This window comes from Aulonocara stuartgranti (assembly GCF_965226115.1).
Source record: "Aulonocara stuartgranti genome assembly, chromosome: 9".
In the NCBI taxonomy this organism is placed as follows: domain Eukaryota; kingdom Metazoa; phylum Chordata; class Actinopteri; order Cichliformes; family Cichlidae; genus Aulonocara; species Aulonocara stuartgranti.
In genome coordinates this window covers 28,784,452-28,811,798 of record NC_138960.1, presented here as the reverse complement: position 1 = coordinate 28,811,798, position 27,347 = coordinate 28,784,452, and the positions used below count along the sequence as shown (strand labels likewise).

The 27,347-nt window shown below is 40.9% G+C and overlaps 1 protein-coding gene across 2 annotated transcripts in view; it reads left to right on the top strand.

Annotated features, from left to right (window-relative positions):
• Positions 1-27,347, top strand: part of cntnap2a (contactin associated protein 2a) — a 413,013-nt gene that overhangs the window by 153,966 nt on the left and 231,700 nt on the right. For both annotated transcript variants that reach the window (XM_082545890.1, XM_082545889.1), the window contains exon 2: positions 10,321-10,431. In XM_082545890.1, the coding sequence (XP_082402016.1) occupies positions 10,321-10,431 (111 nt within the window). The remainder of the gene's footprint in view (positions 1-10,320; positions 10,432-27,347) is intronic.

The window sequence follows — 27,347 nt, the reverse complement described above, 5'->3', positions numbered from 1 at the left end:
TCCAAGACATGAAAAATGAATCTGGACCAAAAAAATTAGATTAACAGCTCAAGCAAAGTGCTGGCATGCCTGCTGCTGGTGGTTGGTAGTTGGAGGGTGGTCAGGAAAGGCAAGGGAAGGGAAGGTTGAAAATGAAATAAGCTGGACTGAAAGAGTAAAGCGCAAATGAGCAGCGTGAGTAGAGACTCTTTTTTTAAAAAAAAAAATAGTTGTCTTCCAATGCGAAGACATTTTCGCCCTGTCACATATAAAAAATGCTGGAAGTCAGAAAAAGGGTGGACAGGACATGAATTAATAACACTGGAGAGGCCTATAGGCATCTAGGCCTAGGTTAAGTGAATCAGATTATACATGTATGGTATAAACATTTCTTTACATGAGAGAAAAAGTTGGACAAAAGCAAGTAACCTTTTCCAAGAGCTTAGTTCAAAACCTGCACATTGATGCCAGCAAAAGCAATGAGACAGAGGGTTTCTTTTGAAAAACTGCATAAAAAACTGTCTTCTTCAAGTGAAAAGATTTATTGACATCTTATTTGCAATAAATATATTTTAGCAATAGAAAGTGACCGAGATTTAGCAATTTGTACCTGAGAGAAATTAATTTCTGTAAAAATACGATAACCCCTTCTTCTGTCTTTTTTTCAAAGAACAAATTTCATATTTAGAAAAGTTAGCACTTTGTCATAGAGAGTTAAATGGTCATTTTAATTCCCACTGTGGTAGCATGTGAACTGAAAGTGAATAGGCTCCCACCCTGAGGTCTAGATGATTGTTATTCACTCCACTGCCATCTGCTATTTCATGCCACAGGAATGTGGTGGCCCTGAGCACAAAGGCGCATAATGAGACTTTGTAGTGAATCCACTGAAATACAGGATGTGTAACGCACAACCAGATACACACTGAATGATCACAAAACTTTTACATATACATATATATATATATAATCTGAATATTCTGAATGAAAATGTTGTGTCAGCTGGGGTTAAATTGAGCAGGAGCACACCAGAGCTCAGGCCTGGCTCTCGATGTTCAGATTCACCATGCTGGAACTCCTCCTCTTTCTGTATTACAGCAAAACCAACTTGCATGCAACTCTTGATCTCTGCTCTTGGACACATACATCTCATGCTGAACAAACAGAAATTGATTCATACCAAATGACACACTTCTAGTACTGTAACTTTTGTCCCTTGGATACAGATTCTGCATATTCACATGGTATTTATCCGGTATCCTGGCTGAAGTTTGGTCCTTTTACAGCATCCTGCCATGCGATTACATTTGTTCCTGACCACCGAGTACACTCACGTTAACTTTTATCGAGTGGAAAAAAGTTAGTTTGCTTATATTATGCTAACATAGCTGTGTCGCTAGCGGTCACGTAGCACATCATTATATACCAGCTAGCCAAACTTCAGTAACCCTACACTGCTGTTTAGTTTTCTGTCTTCATTTATGTTGGAAGTGATAACGAGCTGTACGTTTTAATTTGTTTCCAAAACCCCGCAGTCAGGACATGCTATATTGTATTTAGATAGAAGCTAGCGAGCTAACTTCCTGCTAACTTCTAACTCCGTTAAATGTCATAAATTCCATTTTCATGGATGCCTGGATGTTAAACTCAATTGTTACACCTGTTAGAGCAGAACGCTGATCATTTTATTAAAGATGGAAGACTTTCGACAGTTTTTCAACTCTCAGTAATGCCATAGTGATCGTTTGATATATGGACCTGCAGCGGCGTTTAGGCCCAGACACGGCTAGTGACATCAGACTTAATGACCGGATAGATATTAGATGCACTGTCATGTGTTCATATAGGCTAGAAGAACTAAAACTCACTAAAAAAGTGATGAAAAGGCCTCTTATTTATTTTTAGTTGATTTAATTGTAGTATTTCTTCTTTTAAAATAATGTGACTTTGAGATGTCTCACAATGATTAGGAACTGGAACCATTGCCAACATGTATTCAGTGAAACCCTGTTCACTTTGGAATTTTATTTCACATCGAAGACACTGGCAAACGGTCGGAATAGCCATCTGTAATCCCAATTAGAACGGCCTATTCTATGCTGCAGAACATCTGTTTATTTTTGTCCTATAGCTCTTTGTGAAGCCCACTTGGGACCTGCTGTCATGAAATTCCAGGTGTACAGGACAGAATGCACATGAAGCTGCTTGCTAATTAGTCAATGGCCATTTAACTGTTTGTGAAACTTTTTCTCTGTGATGGCAGAATTTTTGAAAACACTGTTGGAATCAGAGTTGCTTTAATTTGCAACATTTGACCATAATTAGATTTTTGGGGGAGTTTTTTTAAACAGGGCAGTGGAGAGAAGATAGGACAGCAGAGAGAAAGACCAGTTGACTTGGTGTAAACAGCCTTAGGGCATATTCAGACTCGGGCCTCTGCATTAGCCTTATGGCATATGGGTCACCTCCTACCCAGTGTGTTAAACCAGTTATAAATAAAGTTGGTTAAGACCAGCTTGTGTTTAGTTACACTAGAAATCTAATATTACCTGCTGTTAATGGTAAGTTTACAGCAATATTTCTGTAGGCAATCAAGTGAAACAGTATTACTTTCCCAGCAAATTAGAAAACCTGCTGGGATCTCTCAGTACATGGGCATGGAGTAGATGGAGTCTATGCATACAAAGCTTCTGCTATTTTTGAATCAGCTCAGCCCATTATCTCAATGAGGAGGACAGCTTCTCCAAGACGGATATTGGGTATACTTGGCAAGAATTGGTAAGATGGGCTATATGAATTTATAAACATTACAACAGAGATTAGCTCCCTAAAGCAGACTTCTACAGTCTTATTTCATTTAAGGCCACTGCCTCCAGTCCAGAGATACTTCATTAAATTGAAATATGAATTTGGAAAGAAATGGAAAACAGAAAGCAGAGACCCCTTCTGCTCCCAGCCAAACCGGAGGACAAAGGCTTGCACAGACAGAGGCTCTCACACTCACTGGCACTTTGGAGAGTCAGACTGCATCTCCATGCAGCTGTTGGCACTTTTGACAGCTTCCACTGTGTTCATGACATGGGTCCACAAAAAGCCCCCAGGTCCCCCAAACTTCAGTATTCAGTGTTGTTGAGAGGACAGACTTGACAGCACAGTAGCAAAACTCCACACACAATGGTTTCACAGTCATTAAATAAAGATAGCAGAGTTTTCTGTAGTGTTTTTAACAGTCTGCTCAGCGGTCTAAAGAACACTGAATGTTCTTCACCGGTTTACTGACCCCATTGTTAAAACACATGCAAAAGGTGAAACTGGCAGGCCTTTTCAGCTCCATTTTCCCTTTGTTTTATCAGGTGAATTTCAGCATGCACTGTTAAGTCTTTGTGCTAAGTACTCGTGAACTGTTTCTTTCAAGAGCTTTTGCCTAAATGGCCAATGTGGCAGGTACAACACTTAGTCAAAGAGTTACATCATGGCAGCTGTCTCAGTTCCAAAATTTCGTCTCTTGGCTTCTAAGATTTGTGATTCTATTCCAGCTAATCTTTAGGCTGTCATGAATTTTATCCCGGTTGGATTATGCTGGACTAGTGTCCAACTCCCTTTAGCTCCAAAGATGTGGCAGTGAAAAGGCCTTTGAACAGGCTGGCCAAACACTGTCTGTCTATGGCTTTGGTCCCAACTGGTAGCAGCCAGCTGACACATCTCTTGGTAGCTGTTTTTCTTCATCCTAGTTATTTACTTAACTGGAAATGTCACTAAGAAGGCTTTGGTATGTAGCCATTTTTTCTTCCTCATGTCCTGCCTTCATGTTATCTATCTCTCTTTTTTACTCCCCCACACTGTCCCTATCTGTTTCGCCTCTCTTATCATTCTATCATGCATAAAACTATCTCTTCCTCTTGCACAGAGGAATAGGCTGACATTTGCACTTGGATATTGTAGTCATTTGCTTCCCCTAAAGTACCTGAACTTACAGAACCCTGCTATGCACTTGAGACCCAGGCAAATATCAGTGGCTATGACCTCTTTATTGAGTGCTGAACATATAACCATATGGTCTGTGTTCATCAATGGTCTTTTTTTTAAACACATTTTCACTAACCAGGCACTGGTCTTACAGTAACCTATTTTAGGATGTCACACATTATCCATCCAGTGTGAAAATTTATGTAATTTAGTTTATTTAATTTGCCACTATGCTTCCTATCTATTTTCCTGTATATCGTAAGGCTACATTATGTGTGCAGCAGCTGCGTCCTTTGAGGTATATCAGTAAATAATTGATGGGTATGAGTCTAGATCTCTTTCAAAGTTTAATTAGTTGCAAGGAAAACACAGAAGTTGCCCTTTCTCACACACATACCATACAATTTACCTGTGTATAACCTTGTGCTGTGATTTAATAATTGCAAAACAATAAATCAGGGCATTACTGTTGTTTTTACAGCTGCAATCCTTAAGGACTGAAAAATGAGAAAAGAGACAATGTAAGATTTATTGCCAGTAATTTCACAGCTACAGTATAACCTAAATTCTCTATTTATTTCAAGTTCAAACAATTTGTACGATATCAAGGTTTCCTGATACAGCTAGTGCTGGTGTTGGCATTTCAAACAGGTTCACATTGTACAGTGGATTCATTATGAATGATCAAATCGGATACAGTCTCCCATCATTTCTGTGCTTTTTTTCTCAAGTAAAAGCAATAAAAAAGACACTCAGTTCAGATAAGGGCAAAGTATATTTACTGGCTTCTTTCCACACAAGTCACATATGGACGAAATGCAGCATTATGTAGAGCACTAAAGCCTCAGACAGGGCTTTAGAGTTCCTCTCAAATATGCCACTGTATATTGGCTTTATTACAAAAGCAGAAACTTTTCATTTTCTTTTCACTGCTATGTCCTTGGTTCTTTGTTGTCCCCCCCAATCAACATGAATGAGCCCATCCTCATTCATATAATGTCACCGACTGTGGTGTTTTTGGTTTTTCAAGCTGACTAAATGGCAAGTAAAAAGAAACCTGAACTGTAAAAATGAAGCAAAACTGAGGACAAAATAGAAAGCTTCCCAACAAGACGCGAGTTGCTCAAGAGGTCTTTCTTGACAGACTTCTGGCTAAGATCACATCTCACTGGCAGCCCTTTTTCTTCATTGTCGCCCTTCGAAAGAGGACTGCTTCTCAGTTGTTAATGCTGAAGCAACCAGTGCATCAAGTCTCCAGAGGACACCTTGCACTTACCCTTAAGACAGCTTTGAAAAAGCAGTAGTACTTGACACTCAAACGATGGAAATATTTGGCATAAACAATGCTAATTTTCAATGTGAAATATTATATAAGCCTACACAATGCAAACCTCCACCATGGCAGCTCCCTCGCCTAGCTTTATTTACTTTGTTTGCTTTGCCCTTTTTATACAGACTTTAAAAAGTTTGTAGTACAGCAAAAGTCAGATAAGTGTAGCACGTTAGATGCTTACTTTAATTACACAAACATCATGTAGGAGTAGGCCATGGATAATATTGATTTGCAAATAACAGGATAAGGATAACTTGGGCGTATTATATAATATTATAATGCAGTATATTTTTAACTAACTAAGCAGCTCATTCTCTGTCTCTTAACCATGCCTTCTAGATGAGCTTTAAAGCTGACACATTTTTGGTTCAGCTTGAAAGAAAGGCAGATGTGAAATGCAAAAGTAAAGTCTATAATGTGATCAATACTGTTTATACTGTTTACAATATTTTACTACTGTATTGTATAATGTTTTCAATACAAACAATAACAGTAAGAAACACAGTTTTAGACAGCTCTATATAGCATTAATATTAGCATTACTAAACAGCAGATCAATCTGTTGAGCATGAAGGAGAGGTCAGACTTGACTTTTTAGACTGGTGGATATAAGATGGATTGTTAACATGACCCAGCTCTACACCCCTACAAAGTTTTATCTGAATTTATTCAAAAGTTTTTGAGTTATTGTGTTTACAGACAGAATGATATTCACACACACAAATACTATCAAAAACACAACCTCCCTGAAGGAGGTAATAATAATAATAAATGATGAACAAAACCATTAGTTGATTTACTTGCTCATTCTGTGTGTTAAAGATATACTCTGGGTTTCTTAAAATATTCAGCACTGGAATAAAATAGCTGATCAATACCGAAGCACTGGCGTTTCACTGAAGGAAAGCTACAGAGAGTCTAACATTGTCTGCATTTGAATGAGCCATTGTACATCTTTCAGTATAAAAAAGAAGAAAACTGCTACTGCAATTCCATCAACCACAAACAAATTTTTATTTTAACATGCAATATTAAAATTATTGTTGTTGTAGTTATCACCGGTCCCCTTGTGAATCAAAACAGCATGCTATGAAATTTCAACTGCGAGTAGAATCAGTGCCTGTGGAATGTTATGAAGCCAGTAGACATAAGGGGTGAATACATACATGAGTAATGCACATGGCAGGGGATACCTTTGGACTTGGGAATCAGCAACAACAGCAACAGCAACCACCAGAAATAAACTGCACACATAGAGATGCAAGGAAAATAAGAATTTGGCAGCTTTACCGAGGACCCAAATAAACAGATGCTAATTTTTTTTGTTTAGCTGATTTAATGGAAATGTGGTGCAGTGTACTGTAATAGCGAAAACAGTGAGCGCAGCTTATGAGGTCAAATTGCGTTTAAGTCTAATCAATCACTTTGTAAACATAGCCACCAATTTTGCCTCGGGAGGTCTTGCCATTATCAAAATTAAAGACAGTTAAAGTTTCGTTTCATAGATCTTTGTGATGGCTGCGAATATTCAGGGTTCTGCTTTCAGAGGCAAAGCACATTTTCACCCAAGTTCTTTTTCACATATTTTAAGATATTTCCACATTACTGGTCAGGGTTGTTAATAGCTACTATATTATTAGTACTGTATATTAGAACCATCATTCTTCAACCAAGACAAGCCATTGTGGAAGCATGCAATCATTACCGTTTTCTGTATTTTTTTTTCTCTTTTCTGCAAGGTTACTCATATACTACCAAACTGTTGGAGAGGTGGAGCACAGAGGAGGAAAAGAATCTCATGTTGAATCATGTTACTTTCTTTAAAATTGTGAAATAGAACATTGGCCTTGGTACAGGTTGACTTTCCACCTTTTCCACCTTTTTCATTTATTTAATTTTTTTTAGTATATATCTTCTGATCTCTAAAATCCGTACATGTATAGCGGCTTCTCCCCAGAAGAGAGTTTAGAGAGCCCTAAGGAAATAAGCGGAGGCACTGAAAAAATTCACTATATTTCTCACCACCTTGATTCCTTTAAAATCTACTTTCTCTCTATTAACTCGCCTCCTTCTTTCATTCCATTGCTGCCTCCTCTTCCAGCCTTTATTCAATGTATTCTGTTAGTGTGAGTGTGTGCGTGCGTGTGTTTGTGTGACCTACAAAGCCTGTTCATGTGCAGCTAGAGCAAGTCTTTGCCAACAAACCTATAGAAACACTCATTAGACGGAAGCTGCAGTAAAGCTGTTGTGTTCCCAAGTGTGTGAATGAAAATGAAGAATCATCAAGTGTATGACTGGATCTAAGCGCAAGTGTTTGTGCCTTTGTGTCAATCACTGCACAAACAGTTGAATATATGGATGCAGAACATTTGTCCATAGCCGTGAAGGAGCTCTCGTGTGCATTTGTTTGTGTGATAGAGGATCCTATTATCATTAATTAGGATGCAAGAATAAATTTGGAGACTCTTGAGCATGACCCAAAGATTTCTTGTAATTTCATGACCAGATGCTGCTGCACGAGAGCTGCACCTGTGGAACAGCTGCAAAAGGAGATAAGCAGGAACACATCACTAGCTGTTCTGGCATGGGTTGCAGCTGGTGACACGGGCTCACCTGAGTCATTTTAAAAGAATCGTACCTCCTCACACAGTATGCAAACAGACTTTTTAAATCCCGCTGCCTGAAACCACGTTGTTGCCCTTCTCTCCCATTCTATGATGCTGAGTCAGACGCCTGACAGTTGCAAGTGGACTTTGCTAATATTCCAGGGTGACATGAATGTGCCAGAAATGTCATTACTTTTTATAAAGGAGAACCTTGATGTCTCTGTGCATATCCACCTGCCAAAGCAGGCAGCAAAAGGAGAAAAATGTGGAGCTCTTTCAGACCACAAGGGAGGCTTTCCAAAGAGAAATGCACACTTGCATGCAAGCATACAAAAGGACACACCCACACACATTGTCACGATTAGATATTTTCCATTCTCTATGAGCCCACCTGTAACACAAACTCTTTGAGACTTTCACCAGATGTAGTCTACTGTACACACACACGTGTGATCTGTCTATGCACATTCACAGAAGGAGAAACAACACTCTTTTCTAAATTTGACTCTCCCTCATACATACTCAGACTCTGTGCGCACACACACACGTAGTGGGACATGACAGAGAGCTAGTGACTGTGCCTACCTGACCTGACAGACCATTCACAAGTTCTCTCTGCGTGGAACCTAATGTACTGGAAGAGGGGAGTGTGTTTGTGTGGATGAGAGAGTGAAAGGGGTGGATTGAGAGAAAAGAGAGGGAAGAGACTTAATCACTGTGTGCATGTGAGGAATATTCAGTATTTCTTTCCTTTGATTTCTGCTGTGTTTGTGTGTTTCATATGTATTCCTCTGCCGTCACGTTCTTTGTTTTCTCTTGAGAGCACTAGCAGAATGTTAGCTTGAAAGTGAGGTTATGAGGAGCATCGCCGTGGTGGTCTTTCAGATAATTTTCTTCACAGCAACCCCAATGAAACTTCTATTTAAATGAAAGAAGTTGAAATTTATATCTGTTTGCAGAAAAATCAAACCTAAAATTTCATCATAGTCATTTATAAATGCCTACTTCGTACTTCAAATTTCAGAAGTTAACAAATGCAAAATAAATATGTGTAGGGTTTAGGGCTGCCACAAACGATTATTTTGATAGTCGACTAGTCACCGATTATTTATGCGATTAGTCGACTAATCAGATCATCATCCACTGGACGTAAAACTACAGCTTATTGCACCAGCAGCATCTGCTCTTATATAACTATCATTAGCTTACAGCTTTAAGCTTTTAAGGTGCTAACTAAAAATAAAGACAAGATGATAGTTTATTCAATTTTAATGAAATTTGCAGATTGTTTCGGTAAAGTTTAATAAACTCCTTGCTATCTAAAATATAACAGGACACCGGAGTATATTCTCCAGCATCTCACACTTCTGATAATCAGCTGTCTGCTTGACGTTTATTCAGCTGTGTAAAAACTATAACTTTAATCTCAGCCAAACCGATTTACTCAGGAACAAATAAAATACTAAAAAAAAAGCCAAACAATAACATTTTTAATTTATCTAAGTGACTCATATATATTTAACCTGAGTCACGAAAGACGGCGGTGGGTTTGAAAACAATTTGCCGGGAGTCCGGTGTTCTCACGGCGCTAGTGACCTAGCCCCCGGCTAGCTATCGAGCTAGTGGGTAACAGACGTCTCCGAAAACGTCGGAGCGCTTTTGAAAATATGTGGTGTCCTGATAAACTGAGCAGATATTTGAGGTTTACACAGCTACATTCTCGCCTGAAAATATGTTAAACGTTTATTTTGTGACCCAGAAAGAATAATAAGAGTAATATTAAAACTAACTAGCTACCACCATTGTTGGAAACTAAGCTATGAATTCTGGGACACAGCTGCTTCTTCTTCTTCGGGGTTTAACGGCAGCTGGCATCCTTGTACATGCTGTGCTGCCATCTTCTGTTTCAGTCCGTTATTACACTCTTAAATCCTGCTATTATTCCTGCCTCTTTTGCAATCTTACAAAGCTTCAAACGACACGTCGACTATTAAATCAGTCGTCGACGATTTTGATAGTCGACGTAATCGTGACTAGTCGACAAATCGTGGCAGCCCTAGTAGGGTTTAACCTCAGGCTGGGGCAATTCATTTTAGCCACTTGTATTTCTCCTCTGTTTTGATTGGTTGTTTGGTTTTTTAAATCAGCTTTGCATCTGCATTTAGTTACCAGGCCAGATTGCCTGTTAAGGCAGATATTTTTGCAATGTGTTCGTGAATTTGCCAAATTGGTTTGACTAAGTTGAGATTTTCTCATAGAATTACAGTTAAATAGGATTTAAAATGACCAACAACTACTTAATGTATTTTCTATGCATGAAAAAGTGTGTATGTAAAGCAAAAAAACACAGCTCTTTATCATATCCTCTGTTTTCTTCCAACGTCCTCTTCTGTTTCTCACTCCTTCTGTTTTAATATGCGTTCTTTCTCTCTACAGAAAAGTGTGATGAGGCTCTTGCCTCTCCTCTGCCTCACACAGCCTTCACCAGCTCGTCTGTCTTCTCCAGTGGATATGCACCTGGATATGCCAAGCTCAACAGGAGAGGAGGTATACAAACACACACAGACATACGTGCATGCGGACACACACATGCGGACAAGCCTACAGATGGCCATGTACTCACACATATATGCATTCTGTTGGAGGGCTCTGCTTACATGCAGTGTAGACAGAGATAAAAGTAAATACCTAATTCAGGTACGTGTACATACAGCCTTATGGATGATTTTAGAGATGACACACTGTGAGATAAACATTCAAGCCTTCATCGAGCGACACACTTCTCAGTGCTGCACAGCTGCTCTCACCACCTTCCTCCTCTTTTTCTCTTTTCTTTCTTTCTACTTCTTTATATTTCTTCTCCTCTCATGCCCTCCCTCTCTTGGCTTCAATCATTATCTCAGTGACTCAGACTGAAGCTCATTTCCACATCAGTCCACAGCAAAGACAGATAGGGACAGACAATTACACCCCTCCGTGTTTATACAATTAATAATTCATACTTTCCCATCTAATATAGCCGCACTACAGCTGAGGCAACAACTCTGACATATAAAAGCAAGGTAATCTGGTATGTTTAATCATACCAATAGAATTATTTCTACTAAATGGGACTGCAGCTCCTGTAATGACACCCACCAACAACCGATTAAGGAAATAGGGAAGGAAACAATGAAAAAATGAAAAACAATTTCTCAAAAGGATAAGGAAAGGATGGTAAAAATACAGTTTAGCATTCTTCCCACCAACACATTTTCTTTTCCTCTCCTGGAGGATAGCGGTCCTTGGAGAGCATGTAATGGATAAAGTGTATATATTCAGTTTATTTTTGTAAAAGCTTAAGTAATACTTGAATGAAAATAGCTGTAGTGTGCATTTTTGTGAAATTTACTTGCGCAGAGTGATGTTGGAGTGACGTCTTTTATAAGTCATTTTTGGATGCACAATTCTGGTCCACCGAAGGGGTTGTTTGTGTAACGCCAGACGGCGTCTTTTTAGCGACGTCTATTATACTTCTAGTGTTGACGTCTGTAAGACCTTTGGGTAGGGACTATTTATGGTCCAAATGTGGTTGTTGTGGACGTCTTTTAAATGTCAAACTTGTAAGACTCATTTTAGATGTCATTTTTATAATGCTTCTGATTGTATAGGCTCTGTAGTCCCATGTTTCCAGAGGGTGGAGGGCATATTATCTGTACAGAAACAGTTATGTTTAAAAGGATGCAGAGTGATTAGCAGACATCTCCAAGATGGTGCGGGCTCCTGAGCTAAAGCAAAAGTGAGCAGCTGCGTGGTGGATTTCGAGCAGAAATATCATCTGTGCATTGACAAAGACTGTCAGGCAAATAGTCCAGTTCATAAATACACACTTTTCGTATTTTACATCTCCCAGAGCAGGCCACTTCACAAACACACTAGTTTCGTCTTACACAGCTCTTCACAATAAAACAGGATACTAACCTCTCTAAAATAAAAACAAACGGTATTTAATGCAAATACTTTTTTAACTTATTAAACACATTTTACTCCTTTTAAAATGAATACCAAAAATTTTATAAATACTTTAACCATTATTACTTCATTTACATTTCAACATGGAATTTAACATGGATTTTAATGTTTTTAATATTTTAAAAAAATAACAGTTTTAACCTAGTTACAAATAAATAAGGTGATTAATTAAAATAAATAAACTAGTTAAAGAAAAACAGGGAAATTTAAAATAACAAACAAAACAAAAAAAAAACATGCGCTAAATAAATTAGTAGGTCAACACATAATAAAGCATCTTTGTTGATAAATAATCTGTATTCATATGTATCATGTTGAGAGAAACAATGTTGATATTTGTAAATAAAAAAAACATTACATTTATTAATCATGTAAATTCCCTGCACAAGTCATAGACATCTACATGACGTCCAAAAGATTACCCTGTCGAAAGTTCAAATGTTGAATATCATATTGATTTTGGGAGACACTATTTCTACTTTTAAGATTAGGCTTAAAACATTCCTTTTTCTAAAGCATATAGTTAGGGATGGATCAGGTGACCCTGAATCCTCCCTTAGTTATGCTGCAATAGTCTGCTGGGGGATTCCCATGATGCATTTTGTATTTCTTCTTCAGTCACCTTTCTCACTCACTATGGGTTAACAGACCTCTCTGCATTGAATAATACTTGTTATTAATCTCTGGCTCTCTTCCACACCATGTTTTTTGTCATGTCTTCCTTCTCTCTTCCTAACCTGTCGTGGCAGATGGCCGTCCCTCCCTGAGCCTGGTTCTGTCGGAGGTTTCTTCCTGTTAAAAGGGAGTTTTTCGTTCGACTGTCGCCAAAGTGCTTGCTGATAGGGGGTCATTTGATTGTTGGGTTTTTCTCTGTATGTATTATTGTAGGGTCTACCTTCGGATGTGAAGCACCTTGATGAGATTCTCTAAGGTATAGTAGCTGATGACGGTCAAGGATTCCTCTGGAAATCAGTTTGGATGTGAACGTTACAACTTCAAGACAGATTTACTTAACTTTAAAATACTATAATTAAACATTTATAATGCAAACTGCATTAACTGTTGATGTGCGCCAACCTTCAAAATATGACATTTGTAACAGTTGTTAAAGTAAGAAGTAAAATGTATTTGCATAGCGCTTCAATAGACAAGAAAGCAGTCATGAAATATTTTACAGAGGTATCAATTAAAAAAAGAAAACAGCTGATATGTGTTTAAAATGATCTCACATGAACCAGGTGAAACAACACAGAATTCAAAACACCCAAATGCTTGTCTAAATAGATGTCTTTTCACCTGTTGTTGAAAGCATGTCACAGAGACAAGCGATGATATCAAAACATGCTGTACAGTTTCTGTCACAACGGGACTGAACGGACTCACGCGCAGGCTCTAGGTCTTGAAAGCACAAGAGTCTTTATTATGATGCACCAGGTGATTATTTACAAAAGTGAGGGGAAAGCCGGGCTCCGGGGGTCCACACACGAACGGGAAAGACACGCACACTCTCCGTCCACTCCTCTTCACACTCGCACACTCTCCGTCCACTCCTCCTCACACTCCACTCACTCGGGTAACACAGGGGTAGGTCCAGGGAATCTGTACACAGAGACACGAATGGGTAGTTAGGTAAATCGCTATGAAACACTTCTGAAGTCATTGAGCTGGGGTTACACTGACGAGGGTCGGCAACGGTCCAGCGACGAGAAACACAGGGCTGCCGTCTTATAAAGGAGCTGGATCACTCGTGATGAGCCACAGGTGCGTGGGCCAAGGGCAGGAGCCCGCAGGTGAGCTCCGCCCAGGCAGAGGGAGGAGGGAAAGAGGGGAAAGGAGAGAGCAGGAAAAAAATAAAAAAAAGGAATACAAAACATATGTAGCCGTACTGAGCCGACCGGGTAGGCACAGGGACCCTGACAGTTTCTGTGTTTTAGCTGTAGAGAGTCTCCCTTCGCTCTATCATTTTGACTTGCATTTAGATGCAAGCAGCTACATTTGACAGCCAAATGTACTGTTATTGGCATGAATATGTGCTCTTCCAGTGCTATGAAACAGGGAAGACACAAAATCAATATTAGCCTAGAACCTCACTTTTTGGCAAAGCTTCATTTTTCACATCAGGAGTCCTTGGCATATTGAGCCACCATTGTGATTAACAACAAACAGTTTCCATCAGCTGCTGACTTTGTGTTAAATGTGCCAAGATTATATTGAGTTAAAAGTGATCAGTGGCTAAAACTACCAAGTAATCATCACTCTGTAAGCATGGAGACCACAAAGTGGCAGAATTGCAAAGGAAATTGTATTTGCTATGAACGTATGTCTGTTTGTTTGTTTGTTGCCATCTAAGAAAAGCATCCAGTGAGAAATTGGTTTGATTGTGAATGAAAATGGTCAAATCAGTATTGATTTCCTAAAGGTCATACATGAAAATGAAAACTGGCAGCAACGTGGAGACCAAAGACCAGGAAATGTTAATGAAATTAGGCAAATATCAACAGTGGTAGGGAGTAATTGTTGCTTATGCAAAGAAGGTGGGCACAAGCGATTAAGTCATCTACCAGTAGGAGTAAAGAGTAATGTTGACTGAGATATGGCAGCGTGAGAAAGGGAAGGCATATCAGTATTCACAATACTAGAGACATAATGCACAAATACAAACCCTAACTCCCCCCAAAAATATACATATTCAAGCAAAGATGCATGAGAGTCATCCATATTGCACATATTCTTAGAATTACAGTGATTTTCTTTACAGACAAAACATGCACTGAATGAGAAAACAAGCGAAAAGCCAATTTAGCTTCTACATGACTCATGCTCACATTTACAGAAACCCTGTGAGGCATGACAAAAACAAGTCCACACATTAAACACTCGCACTTTCACTGGAACACAAACATTTCAAAGCACTTGTATTGACAAAAACAGGACGGCACTACACATTTACACATATTATAAGGAGGGGTTCCTTCAAGCCGTTACATTTGGCAGCCAAATTTGCCGTCAGTGACATGAGTATGTGCTGATAATCCAATCTACTCCAATCTCCCAGTGCCATGGAACAGCAGAGGCACAAAATCAATGGGACACACCAATCATCTTAAGCTAAGCACATTGGGCTGTGAACGCTGACAGCTATTAGAGTTTTAGGTTATAGTGATGTGCGCGTCGGGTGTGTGCATCCAATTTTCGATGCACAGTCCTGTAGATGTGTGTGTGAATGAGAGATGGAGTTAGATGGTGCCATAGTGATTTTCCAGCAGGCAGCTATCTTGTGTAAGCCTGCCAGTTACCAGGATCCTGGTGGTCATTCCTACTTTGCTTTTTCATTTTAAGATGACACATTTTATTAGTTTTTTATAGGCACAGTATGTATTTGTGTGCCTTTATGTACAAAATGACTAAACATGAATGGGCTTGTGAACATTGCTGTATTCTTAATTGTTCCATTATAGTGCTAGACCTTTTTTTTTTACTTAACTTATAAAACAGAGTCACTTAAGATCCTTTAATTAACACATTATGTTATTAACAAAATTGCATCTTATTTAAACCAGAAAAGATTGACTGTTAACAGCTTTAGTTCATTTTTCTTAGAAATGTATTATTAGATGTGGCGTGATGCTAGATTTGTTTTGTATTTCTACTTTCTTTTTTTTTTGCACTTACATAAATCAAGCAGGGACAGTTCTGCCTCTGCATTCTAAAAACAGTCAGAAAAGACTGTTTTGTCTTTCTTTTGTTAACACTTACACAGCACCTTCCTCCTCAATTATTTAGCATTGACACAGTGCTTTTATCTGTATCTAAGCACTTCTATCTAACATTCACACACTCACACTTGGATGGATGGATCGGGGCAACCTGGGTGTCAGTATCTTGCCCAAGGATACTTAGACACATGGACAGGAGGATCTGGAGCTCAATCCCCCAGCTTTCCCATTGGTAGACAAGAAATATACGCAGCACCTGAGCTACAGCCTCCTCCTTTGCCAGTCTTCTTTTAATTTGCAATTTCTGCGTCTCACCATTTTATCTCACATTTACCTCCCTCCATCTTTTCCCTTTTTCAACCTCCAACATTCCTGCCGTTGTTATCTCTCTCATTTCCCCTAATAGTCTTGACTTTCTCTCTCTCTCACCATCACCCCTCACCCTCTCCCAAATGTCCATGCTCCCACCCCCCAACTGTCTCCCTTTAGTGTTAGTTAATGTGCCAGGCCCTGTGAAACTCAAGGACGTCAGACAAACGAAAAGGTGAACCAGCTTCTCTTGCAGCCAAAAACCTTTTGGTCTAGATAGACACGTGCGGGGGGAAAAAGAGACAGGTAGACATGAAGAAAGACCAGATGACAGCTAATGAAGTGTAGAAAAAGAAAAGTTCTTCACATCTCTTCAGCTCTAAGATTTCAACCACATACATGTTTAAAAAAGGTCAGAAAACACTTTAAAGACTGACTACTCGTTTGATAAAATATTAAACAGTTGTAAAATACAGTGTGCATTCATTTTATTTGAAACTGCTGGAGTAACCCTTGTAAAACATGTGTGACCCTGAATAATAAAATGGTCAAAATCAGAGCCCAGCCCATAGCTGCTGCTATGCATCAAGCATCTACACTTTCTGTGATGCAACTCATATCAAATCTTTTTGCAGACCATGCTTGCTTAACACCCCCGTCTGTCTTGTTTAAAGTTTCATCTGAAGAAAATTACTTTTTATTTCAAATTCGTTGTGCCCAAGGTTAACTTGGAATGAGGTCAGTAAATGTTTTCTCATTTGCTTTGACATGAAAAGGGGCGTCAGGGCATTAGACAGCCGCTTACATAGACATGATTAATACTAATAAGGCCATGGTCCTGATATTTTCTTGGCTTTCCTGTGCCATTTTGTTTGGGTTTTGTTCTTTTTACTTTCTCCATTTCCTATCCCTGCTGTGTTATTCTGTCTTTGTCATATTGTTTAGTGTTTCAGTTTTGGTTGATTATCTTTTGGTTACCTCCAGTTTGAATTTAATAACTGATTTCCATGTGTTTTATTGACTCTCTTTGTCACTCAAACTTTGTGATTGTCTCTCTTTTTTCCTCATTGCTTTCATCCGTTTCCTGCTTCCACCTGTGTCTTGTCTATACAGTTAGGTCCATATATATTTGGACACTGACTTTTTTTTAGTTGTTTTTTTTTTACCTGTTTACTGAAACATTTTCCAATTATAGTTATATAATAGACATGGACATCATATGTAGACTCGCAGCTTTCATTTGAGGGTATCCACATTCAAACTGGATGAAGCGTTTAGGAGATTCAGCTCCTTAACATGTGCCAACCTCATTTTAAAGGGACCAAATGTAACTGGACAATTGACTCAAAGGCTATTTATTGGGCAGTTGTGGGCAATTCCTTTCTTATGTCATTATCAGCTAAGCAGATAAAATGACTGGAGTTGATTTGATGTGTGTGTCACGGTTGCGGCGACAGTCGTGTGGTGCCTGGGCGAAAAGGACCCAAAATGCAGGAACTGACTTGTTGCGAGTGAGCATTTTATTTACAATGGGTGAAGTACAAACAGAAACGAGGGTGGTAAGGATGGCACTAAGACACGAACCTGAACTGGGCAAAACTAATAAACCTGGAATACACAACATACAGGGAGAAACACGAGCTGAGGGCAGAGAGACGGAGAAACACCAACTAACGCAGATGAACTGACAACGAGCACAGGTAAACACACATGATAAATACACACGGAGGGAATGAGGAATGGCAAAACAGGAGGGAGGCACAGCAGATCCTAATTGATATGACAAGACACGAGACACAGAACTTCAAAGTAAAACAGGAAATATACACACAGACAGGGATGACTTGACACTAAACAGAGGGAGCACAACACCAAATTCTAACTAGGAAAACCTTAACAGAAAACATCACCAGAACACAAGATAATTCATTAATACAAAAGCCCTGAGTCACAGACTCAGGCCCATGACAGTGTGGTGCTTACATTTGGAAGATTTTGCTGTGAACAGAAAACATCATCGTCAGAGGAGGAGTCCATGCAGGTGAAACAAGCCACCCATAAGCTGCAAAAACAGAAGAAACCCATCTAAGAAATTGCTGCAATATTAGGAGTGCCAAAATCTACAGTTTGGTACATCCTGAGAAAGAAATAAAGCACTGGTGACCTCAGCAACACAAAAAGACCTGGACATCCATGGAAGACAATAGTGGTGGATGATCGCAGAATTATTTCCATGGTGAAGAGGCTAATACAACAGCCAACCACGTGAACAACACTCTCCAGGAGGTCGGCGTATCGATATCAAAGTCTACAATAAAGAGAAGACTCCATGAAAGTAAATACAGAGGGTTCACTGCAAGGTGCAAGCCACTCATAAGCCTCACAAATAGAAAGGCTAGGCTGGATTTTGCTTTTGGACAAATGAAACCACGATCAACCTCTACCAGAATGGTGGCAAGAAAAAGTATGGAGAAGGCGTGGCACAGCTCCAAAGCAAACCACATCGTAATACACGGTGGGGGCAGTGTGATGGCTTGAGTATGTATGGCCCCCAGTGGCACTGGGACACTAGTGTTTATTGATGATGTGAATGAGGACAGAAGCAGCTGAATGAATTCTGAGATGTTCAGAGTCATGCTGTCTGCTCTAATCCAGCTAAATAAGTCAAACTGAAAGAAAGACCCCAAAACAAACAGAATCTGAAAGTAAAGGCCTGGCAGAACATTAAAAAGCAGGAAACCCAGCACCTGGTGATGTCCATTAGAAATAAACATTTTATTTTCATTTATTTAATTCGTCCAATTACTTTTGTGCCCCTGAATAAATGTTTTAGTTCCAAAAATGTTTTTGTTCAAGCCAACAAATTACAGCTGAAAGTCTGCACATTATTTTATTCAAAATTGATTGTGGTAGTGTACGTAAGAACCAAAAAATGAAAAAAGTTGTCTCTGTCCAAATATCACTGGACCTAACTGTAGCATATATATAGCCCTGCCCTTCTCCAACTTTCCCAGCTGATGCTCCTTTTGGATTGGTGTGTTTTGTGGACTTTTGTATTTCTTTTTAGACCTTTTTTGCAGCAGCCAAATAAAACTTTTGCTTTCTGTTGTGCAACCTGCTTCTGTGTCATAAAAATAGTTAAAACACCTCTTGACTATGGGCTTTGGCCATACATTCCAATGACAGTTCTTTCTCTGGTTATGTCGTTGGAATTTTGGATGTAAAAGCAGACCATGAGCCAGAAAAAGTAAAAGATGTGCTCCAAATAGGTTTGCACTTGTCACATAGCAACCACAAGAGCTGTGATCTGCATGTGTTCAGTGCTGCCAGTTGAAGACAGATGCCCTGTGGATACAGGTTAAAATAGAAGAGGAATGGATAGGATAAAGACAATGGAGACTGGAAATGTGTCGAGGTGAGGGTGAAGAGGAAGACACTGTGGAGTGAGAGAAAGAAAGAGTGGGAACAGACAGGCATGGGAAAAGAGAACAAGCTGAAGATGGGAGGACATGGTAACCGAGCTGTGATAAGGCCTGAATGACTGATAATTTGGTAGAAGCTGTGTAACTACTGACACTTTGGATTCCTTTTTTTTTTTTTCAATGCAATCTCAGAGAAGTATCAAATTTCCATGTGGGTACATCTCATTATCTCTGCCGCTCTGGAACAACACTTGGTAATGGGTTATTCCCACATAGCCGTCATTCAGAAAAAACAAGTCTAAAAAGTATTTGCGCTTTGTACAGAGACAAACACTCAGACAGGGTAAGATAACAATGGATGCCACTTTTATGTGAAAAGTGAGAGATGAGTAAACCCATGCCTCGGTGGATGTACCTACAGGCGTGTGAGCACATGTGTGCGGCCATGTTGCTCCGCGGTGCAAACGTGGCCAAGCATGAGATTTAGCTGCTAATCACAAACACGTGGCCACTGATCCTTACATTCCATTTTCTTTTTCAACCTTTCTCTAATTCATATCCCTCTATTTCTGTGCTCCTCTGTCCTTCGCCTTGTCTCTCCCTGCCCTCCATCTCATCCTCTCTCTCCCTTTGTCTTTCTCTCTATGTCATTTTCCCTCCATACAATTTCTATTTTCTACTGTAACATTCTCAATCCCACACTCCTTTTTCACAGCCTGTCTATTCTTTCTTCCCAAACCTCATTAGCTATTTTTTTCTCTTCTCATCCTGGTATATACTTTTCCAACTTTTTTTCCAAGTTTGAAAAAGTTCCACTCTTATACCTACTTATTCGAATGAAGGACGTCACAACCGCAGCACAACTTTCCTCCGACTTCCTGCACAATTAACCACATTCCCTTTCCCTATTCATGCTTTACTTTTCACTGTCATCTTGCAAACTTGTTTGATGTCTCCAGCCATTGCAGTCATCCATCGATAATGGCGGTCCTCTCCTAATTAAATTACTCTGTCTCCATCCGCTCCCTTTGCTCCATGACAGAAAGATGAAGTACTAGCAGAGGGCTAACCAGCTGTTTTCTCTCTGCTCCCTTTTTCCGGCGGCCTCGCATTCTAATTAATTAAGACGTTATACTTTTTGTTAATGTGGTTTTGGTATCAAAAGCGGCACCTTTGATAAATACACTCACGCATGTTCTCTCGGGTGCCGGAGCACACAAACATAAAGCCACACAAAGACGCCATGAAACATTTCTGAGCAGGATGCAAAGACATGAAATCTGCCATGTGCACATGCCAACCCCCACATTCACCCACACTGTCAGCGAGACAGAGGAGAGATGTTCTCTTGTTTGATGCTTGCCTTGCCACTGTCATGTTTGCTTGTATGTAATGCCTATCACCGGCTGTTCGTCATCCCTCCACAATCACACTGCATCTCCATTACACATCCGCACAACTCTGACCTTTCACTAAATAAACTCTTTTATTTAGAAATCTTAATTACCAGTTTTTCTCTGCAATATCCCCTTTCCCCTCATTCGTTATGTTCATCATCTCTGAGTGACTGCGAGAGCCATTTACCCATGAAAAAGTAATTAACAGCAGATTTTATATTTCCTTTCTAGGAATGGAAAATTAAAATGACCTTTTTCATTATCATACTCAAACAGATGACCACACTGCATATACCTATATACATTTTACACTCCAGGAAGAAGTGATGGACAAACCAATGGCTTGTCCAAATATATAAACCTAGAGCAGGGAATCCAGTTGACAGCGTACCCACTGATGAACAAAGAGCAGAAAACACAGCAGTGCAACACTTGCTGAGGCGGTGGAACACTGATTCGGTGTACAAAGCAACCAGAGGGAGCTTTTGTATCTTTGCTTGTGGTCTGGACTAATGACACACTGTAGTCCGGGGTTTTTTGAACTGTGTGAGACGTGATCCACACCGACTACATTAGCTGGGATTCTCAGAAAGCATCCACTTCTGGCGATGGGTCCCAAAGGCCACCTCCTGGTGTGATTTTCTCACTATTATATCCCCCTCTCTTTCCTTAATAAGTATGTTGCTGTTGGTACATGTATCTGTGCCCTCCACATTCTTGGGCTGATTTTTATTGACTTTTATTGTATTGTCATGTATTTTCTCACACACACACACACACACACACACACACACACACACACACACACACACACACACACACACACACACACACACGCACAAACAGACACATCACTTCAGTTCTTTGAGATCTTAAGAAGTGGGTGTATGTGATTACAAATGAATTTATATGGACTCTTATGCTTGTGTGTAAATGTTAGTGGTCACCATCAGTGTGATACTGTTATGATTCAGCTGCAGAACACACTTCAGCTGTGTGTGGTTACTACAATACTGGGTTATCTGTGTCATCACAGATAGCTCAAACCTTGTTTTGCACGCTTGGAGAAACTCCAGCATTCTTTTAGTCACTCGTGGTTGCTCCTTTTTTGAATCTCTTTAATCTCACACCGCATAAGGACATTTTTATTTTATTATATTTTCATTTCATCCTTCCTAATAAGCTGTTTAGTTCAGAACACCAGTTTTAGGGCCCTTAAAAGAACTAGTCACAATTAAAAGAGAATCGGTCATATGATTGTTGGGTTTTTCTCTATATGTATTATTGTAGCATGGCACTGTGGGTGTAATGTGTAAGTGACCCAATACTTTTGTCCATATAGCAATTTTTGCAACCTTCAATTGTGCATCACTGCACAGCACATCATGTATCTCAGTCACGTTTAATAGAAACAGCAATGCACTCTAGAGTAAGTTATTAGGTTCTTTATTTTTATAAATTTTACCTTGATCTGCACGGTCCATATTAGTTTTTACAGGGGTTTTTTTCTCTTTTTTGCTTCCTTTTAACATTACTTTATTCTTCAATGCTGACTTGTATTTTGGAGGAAAAGGGCACATAAAGTGTCTATTATGAAGTCAAGGAGCTTGATATTTGCAATACAGAGCTTTTAAAAATAATAAGCTTCACTGGAAAAAAAAGTGCTTGTTCTCCATCCTTTCATGCTCTTCTGATCTTTTTCTCAGTGCTACTCACCTTTCTCCTCTCCATCGTTTGTTCCTCTGAGGCGCTTTCTTTGACCTTCTCTGCTCCCTTGCTCTCTTCCCTATCCTCCCCTCCTGCTCCTTCTCTCCTCCCTGAACATCTGTGTGTGTGACAGGCGAAAGAACGGTGACAGTCCCCCGACACTCCTGCCCTCCCCTTTCTCCTCCCATTTTCCCCTCCTTTTCTTTGGCTGGCTCTCCTGTTCACTTGGTCTCAGTCTCTCACCTTCCATTCCACCACCGTAAGGCTCCTCCATCTCTACTTTATTCTGTCAACCTCTTTTTGCACCCCCCACCCTCTCTCCCCAGGGCTTTCACCTTTAACTGCACCGCTGTTCTTTTTTTTATATATATATCACTCTTCACCCTCCCATGCTAACCTCTGTCAAGCTGCTCCTCCGCCCCACTCATCTCTCGTGTTCTCCTTTTTCGAGGTCTCTGCTTTTCTCTCCAAGACACCTTTTGCCCACTTTTCGTGTCTCTGAATTTCTTTTGCTCCACTATGTCCTTTGTTTGAGTCACATGTTCTCCTCCTGACCCCTAACACTCAGCTCTTTAGTCCATTTCTTTTTTCCCCCTCTCTCGTTGTTTTTTTATTAGTAATGAGAATCTTTTCAATTCAATTCAATTCAATTCAATTCAATTCTATTTTATTTATATAGCGCCAAATCACAACAAAAGTCGCCTCAAGGCGCTTCATAGATACAGAGAAAAACCCAACAATCATATGACCCCCTATGAGCAAGCACTTTGGCGACAGTGGGAAGGAAAAACTCCCTTTTAACAGGAAGAAACCTCCGGCAGAACCAGGCTCAGGGAGGGGCGGCCATCTGCTGCGACCGGTTGGGGTGAGAGAAGGAAGACAGTGAAAACACCTACCATCACTTTCATGATCTTTTGAACTTACATTTCTCTCTGGACATTTCTGATCTTTCTCCTTCTCGTTCCCATCTGTTACTTTTGGTAACCCTGTAACCCTGACATGTCTTCTGCTCCATCGTTCCTCATCAACTTTTCCCCCCTAATTATTCCCTTGTCCTTTAATTTACCCCTTTACTCCATCCATGAGTCTTCGTGGATTTCAAAGTCAACTAAACTAGACTGAATCATGCTTTCTTTTTTCCCCTCTTTTTCATCATGCCATCCTCATCCTTTTTCAAATTATAAGAAAATGAATGTATATCCAACAAAGGAGAATAAGCTCAGACTCTTAGCCAGAACTCATTCAATAAAATGAAAATGGCAGAAGGTGTCGGCAGAAGTGGGATATAACCAACAGATGTAAAAGAATGGGGCAGGAACAAGGTGCCAGAAAGGAGTTGGGTACGCTGCAAGAAGGGGCTAAAATAAAAATTAGGTTTGAGCAAAAGGTAACTGGGTCTGGCAGAAAAGAGCAATAAATTCAGTTGAAGTATTGGGAAGTGTCAAATCTGCAAAAATGTCAAAATAGCAGCACACCCAGAGGAAAAGAAAAAGATGTGTGAATCTACAAAATGTGTTTTTATGCCACATACCAAATCAGACTTTGTGCAGTGTTGACAATAGGGCTGCCACAGACAATTATTTTGATAGTCAACTAGTCACCGATTATTTTTGCAATTAGTTGACTAATCAGATCATGCATCCATTGAACGTAAAACGTACAGCTTATTGCACCAGCAGCATCTGCTCTTATATAACTATCATTAGCTTACAGCTTGAAGTGTTTAAGGTATGTGCTAACTAAAAATAAAGACAAGATGATAGTTTGTCTCGGTGGAGTTTAATAAACTCAGCCGTCTGCTCCTTGGTATCTAAAATATAACAGGACACCGGAGTATATTCTCGAGCATCTCACACTTTTTTTTTTTTTTTTTTTTTTTGCCTGTCCCGTTTGGCTCTTTTGCCATCAGAATTGTTGTCTAAAGGCAAAGAAAGATGCCCAACGGATTTACTTTACCAAATTGACCATCCCAGCCTTGCCATAATGGTCCATTTGATTCACCTTTTATTGTTTATTTTATTTTCACTTATTGAACATGGGACAGACTTGACTGGGGGAAAGAAGGGGAGAAAGAAAGAGGGAAAGAGAAACAGCTGAGAAGAGGGACGGGGGAGAAGGGCAAAAACCAAAAACCAACAGAATGAGCAGAAAAAGAAAAAAAAGAAGAAAAAAAAAAAGCATATATCAATCACCTGGATCACCTGCTGAGAAAGAAAAAAGAAAACAAGCAGAAGAGAACAAGAGTAATAGAATAAACAACATCACAATGATATATGGGAATATGACAGTAAATACTAAATGTTAAACATTATTGTGCAGCACATAAGATCAACAGAACACAGTGTGCTTTGAGGTAGGAGCCAAAAAGGGTGTAGTTTGTGTGTGTGATCACCCGTGTGTACACCTGTGAGCATGGACGCGCTTGTTTTTTGTTTTTTAAAAGGTTCCTTCATGTAATGATCTGCTAGAGGGTGTGGGGGGGCCACAGCCCCGTCCTCCAGGGCATGAAGCAGGTATGGAGGAGATCAAAACTCCAGACATCCAGAGGCCCCCAGAACACAAGAGACCAAGGAAGACCAACAGAGGGGCAGCCGCGCCACTGTCCCAGAAAGAGCTGAGGAGAGTCCCAGATGAGGGCTCACTCAGCAGCCGCGGAGCAGAAGCCAGGGGGAGTTGCAGTGACGCGCCCGTGAGCTCCGCCGGCAGCCAGCCGTGCCTGAGTGACCGAGCCCCAGGCCGAGAGGCCGGGGGCACCCCACCTCCGAAGTGGCCCGAGCAAGCCCCAGGCTCCAGGCCCCGATAAGCGGCCGCCAAGGAGTGAGCCGGTGTGTACCTGGACGCCCACCCCCGGACACAAAGAACCACCAACGCACCGACGTCTGAGGGAGTCCGCCACTGGCAGGGGAAGTGGTGGTAGGGGGAGATAGGCCTCCATACCTTGGAGGGCCTAAGATGTCCCCAGAGAGGTGGCGCCTGACACCCAACCTGACATATAGACACAGACATACAGGCACACACAGATACAAACATCCATTCCCACCCTCATGCTCTCATATACACTTACTCCACACTCAACCAACGTGGAGACAGACATAAAGAGACGCTGTACACACGATCACACTCCCCAAGCGTACTCTAAGCCCCGGGTCTAGGTACCCTTGCCCCTGGAGGGGGGGGAACTGCACCCAGACCCAGGTGGTGTTACCCTTTTCCCTGCGGTGGGGGGAGGCAGACCGCCCCGACTCCGCAGCAGCAGGGAGGCCCCACACTCCAGACCGCAGTCGGACGGCCAACTCCTCCTCCTAGCCCCCCCGCTCCAGCAGGTCGCAGAGAATGGGGGTGAGAGAAGACTCCAAACCTCCCTCCACCTGCTCATTGTAGTGTTGATGCATGTGTGTTCTAAGGTGCATTTAAAACCCAGGAGGGCATGGAGCTACCTGCCAGAGAGCAGCAGGTAAGCGCATGGTCCCTCCTGCTGGCCCTCAATGTCTACGTGTATTTAACATTGAGAGGTGGGCAACGACGCCAGGGGTGGGGTGTACACCCTGATGGTACTTTGGATTCCGTGTATCGTGCCCACCCCCAAGATCCTATATGTATGTGTAATGAGAGTGTGAGTAATGTGAATGTCTAAGTTGTGGGATAAAATTGAGGCAGGGGCAGCCAGAAGGGGACAGGGGGGGGGGGGGGGGGGCCTCCTCTGCACCCTGGTGACATACCCCTACTCCAAGGTCCTGCATGTGTGGGTGGTTGTGATGGAGCGGGAAGAGGGAGGCAGCTGGAGATGGGGAGGGAAGGAAGGGAGGGGCAAGTGACCCCTCCCTGGGGCCAGCTCCCCCGCTGACCCCAGTAGGCACCCCCATACTCCGCGACCCACCAGGGAAAGGGGGCCCAGGCCCATCCAGACCGGGGCCCAGCGCAGCAGCGCCTCCCGGCCCCACAGAGCCCAGGACAGTCCACCCAACCCCACCACAGAGAAAACTGCACCCACCCCACCATCTCACACTTCTGATAATCAGTTGTCTGCTTGACATTTATTCAGCTGTGTAAAAACTATAACTTTAATCTCAGCCAAACCGATTCACTCAGGAACAAATAAAATACTGAAAAAAAGCCAAACAATAACATTTTTAAGTTATCTAAGTGAATATATATCATGTTTAACCTGAGTAGCGAAAGATGGCGGTGGGTTTGAAAACGATTTCCAGGAGTCCGGTGTTCTAACCGGGTCTAGTGAGCCTAGCCCCCGGCTAGCTATCGAGCTAGTGGGTAACAGACGTCTCCGAAAACGTCGGAGCGCTTTTGAAAATATGTGGTGTCTTGATAAACTGAGCAGATATTTGAAGTTTACACAGCTACATTCCCGCCTGAAAATATGTTAAACGTTGATTTTGTGACCCAGTAATATTAAAACTAACTAGCAGCCGCCATTGTTGGAAACTGAGCACGGCCGCGCTGGGCCACGCTATGAATTCTGGGACATCCTTGTACATGCAGTGCTGCCATCTTCTGTTTCAGTCCGTTATTACACTCTTAAATCCTACTACTTATTCCTGCGTCTTTCGGGATCTTACAAAGCTTCAAACGACGTGTTGACTATTCATTCAGTCGTCGACGATTTTAATAGTCGACGTAATCGTGACTAGTCGACTAATCGTGGCAGCCCTAGTTGACAACAACCGATACTACTGTGAAAGCAACTGAAACTACTTCAAACTTGAAGAAGAGTTAAAGCTACACTGAAACTAACATAAGAGAAGTCTAGCTTCAAGTGATTTTGTAAAATCAATCAATCATTCAATGAAAATAACATAATGCCCCAAAACTACTTGAATCACTAAACAAATATGAATGAAGTGGAACTACCTGGAAGCTGTTGAAAAATTTAAATAAACTCCTGG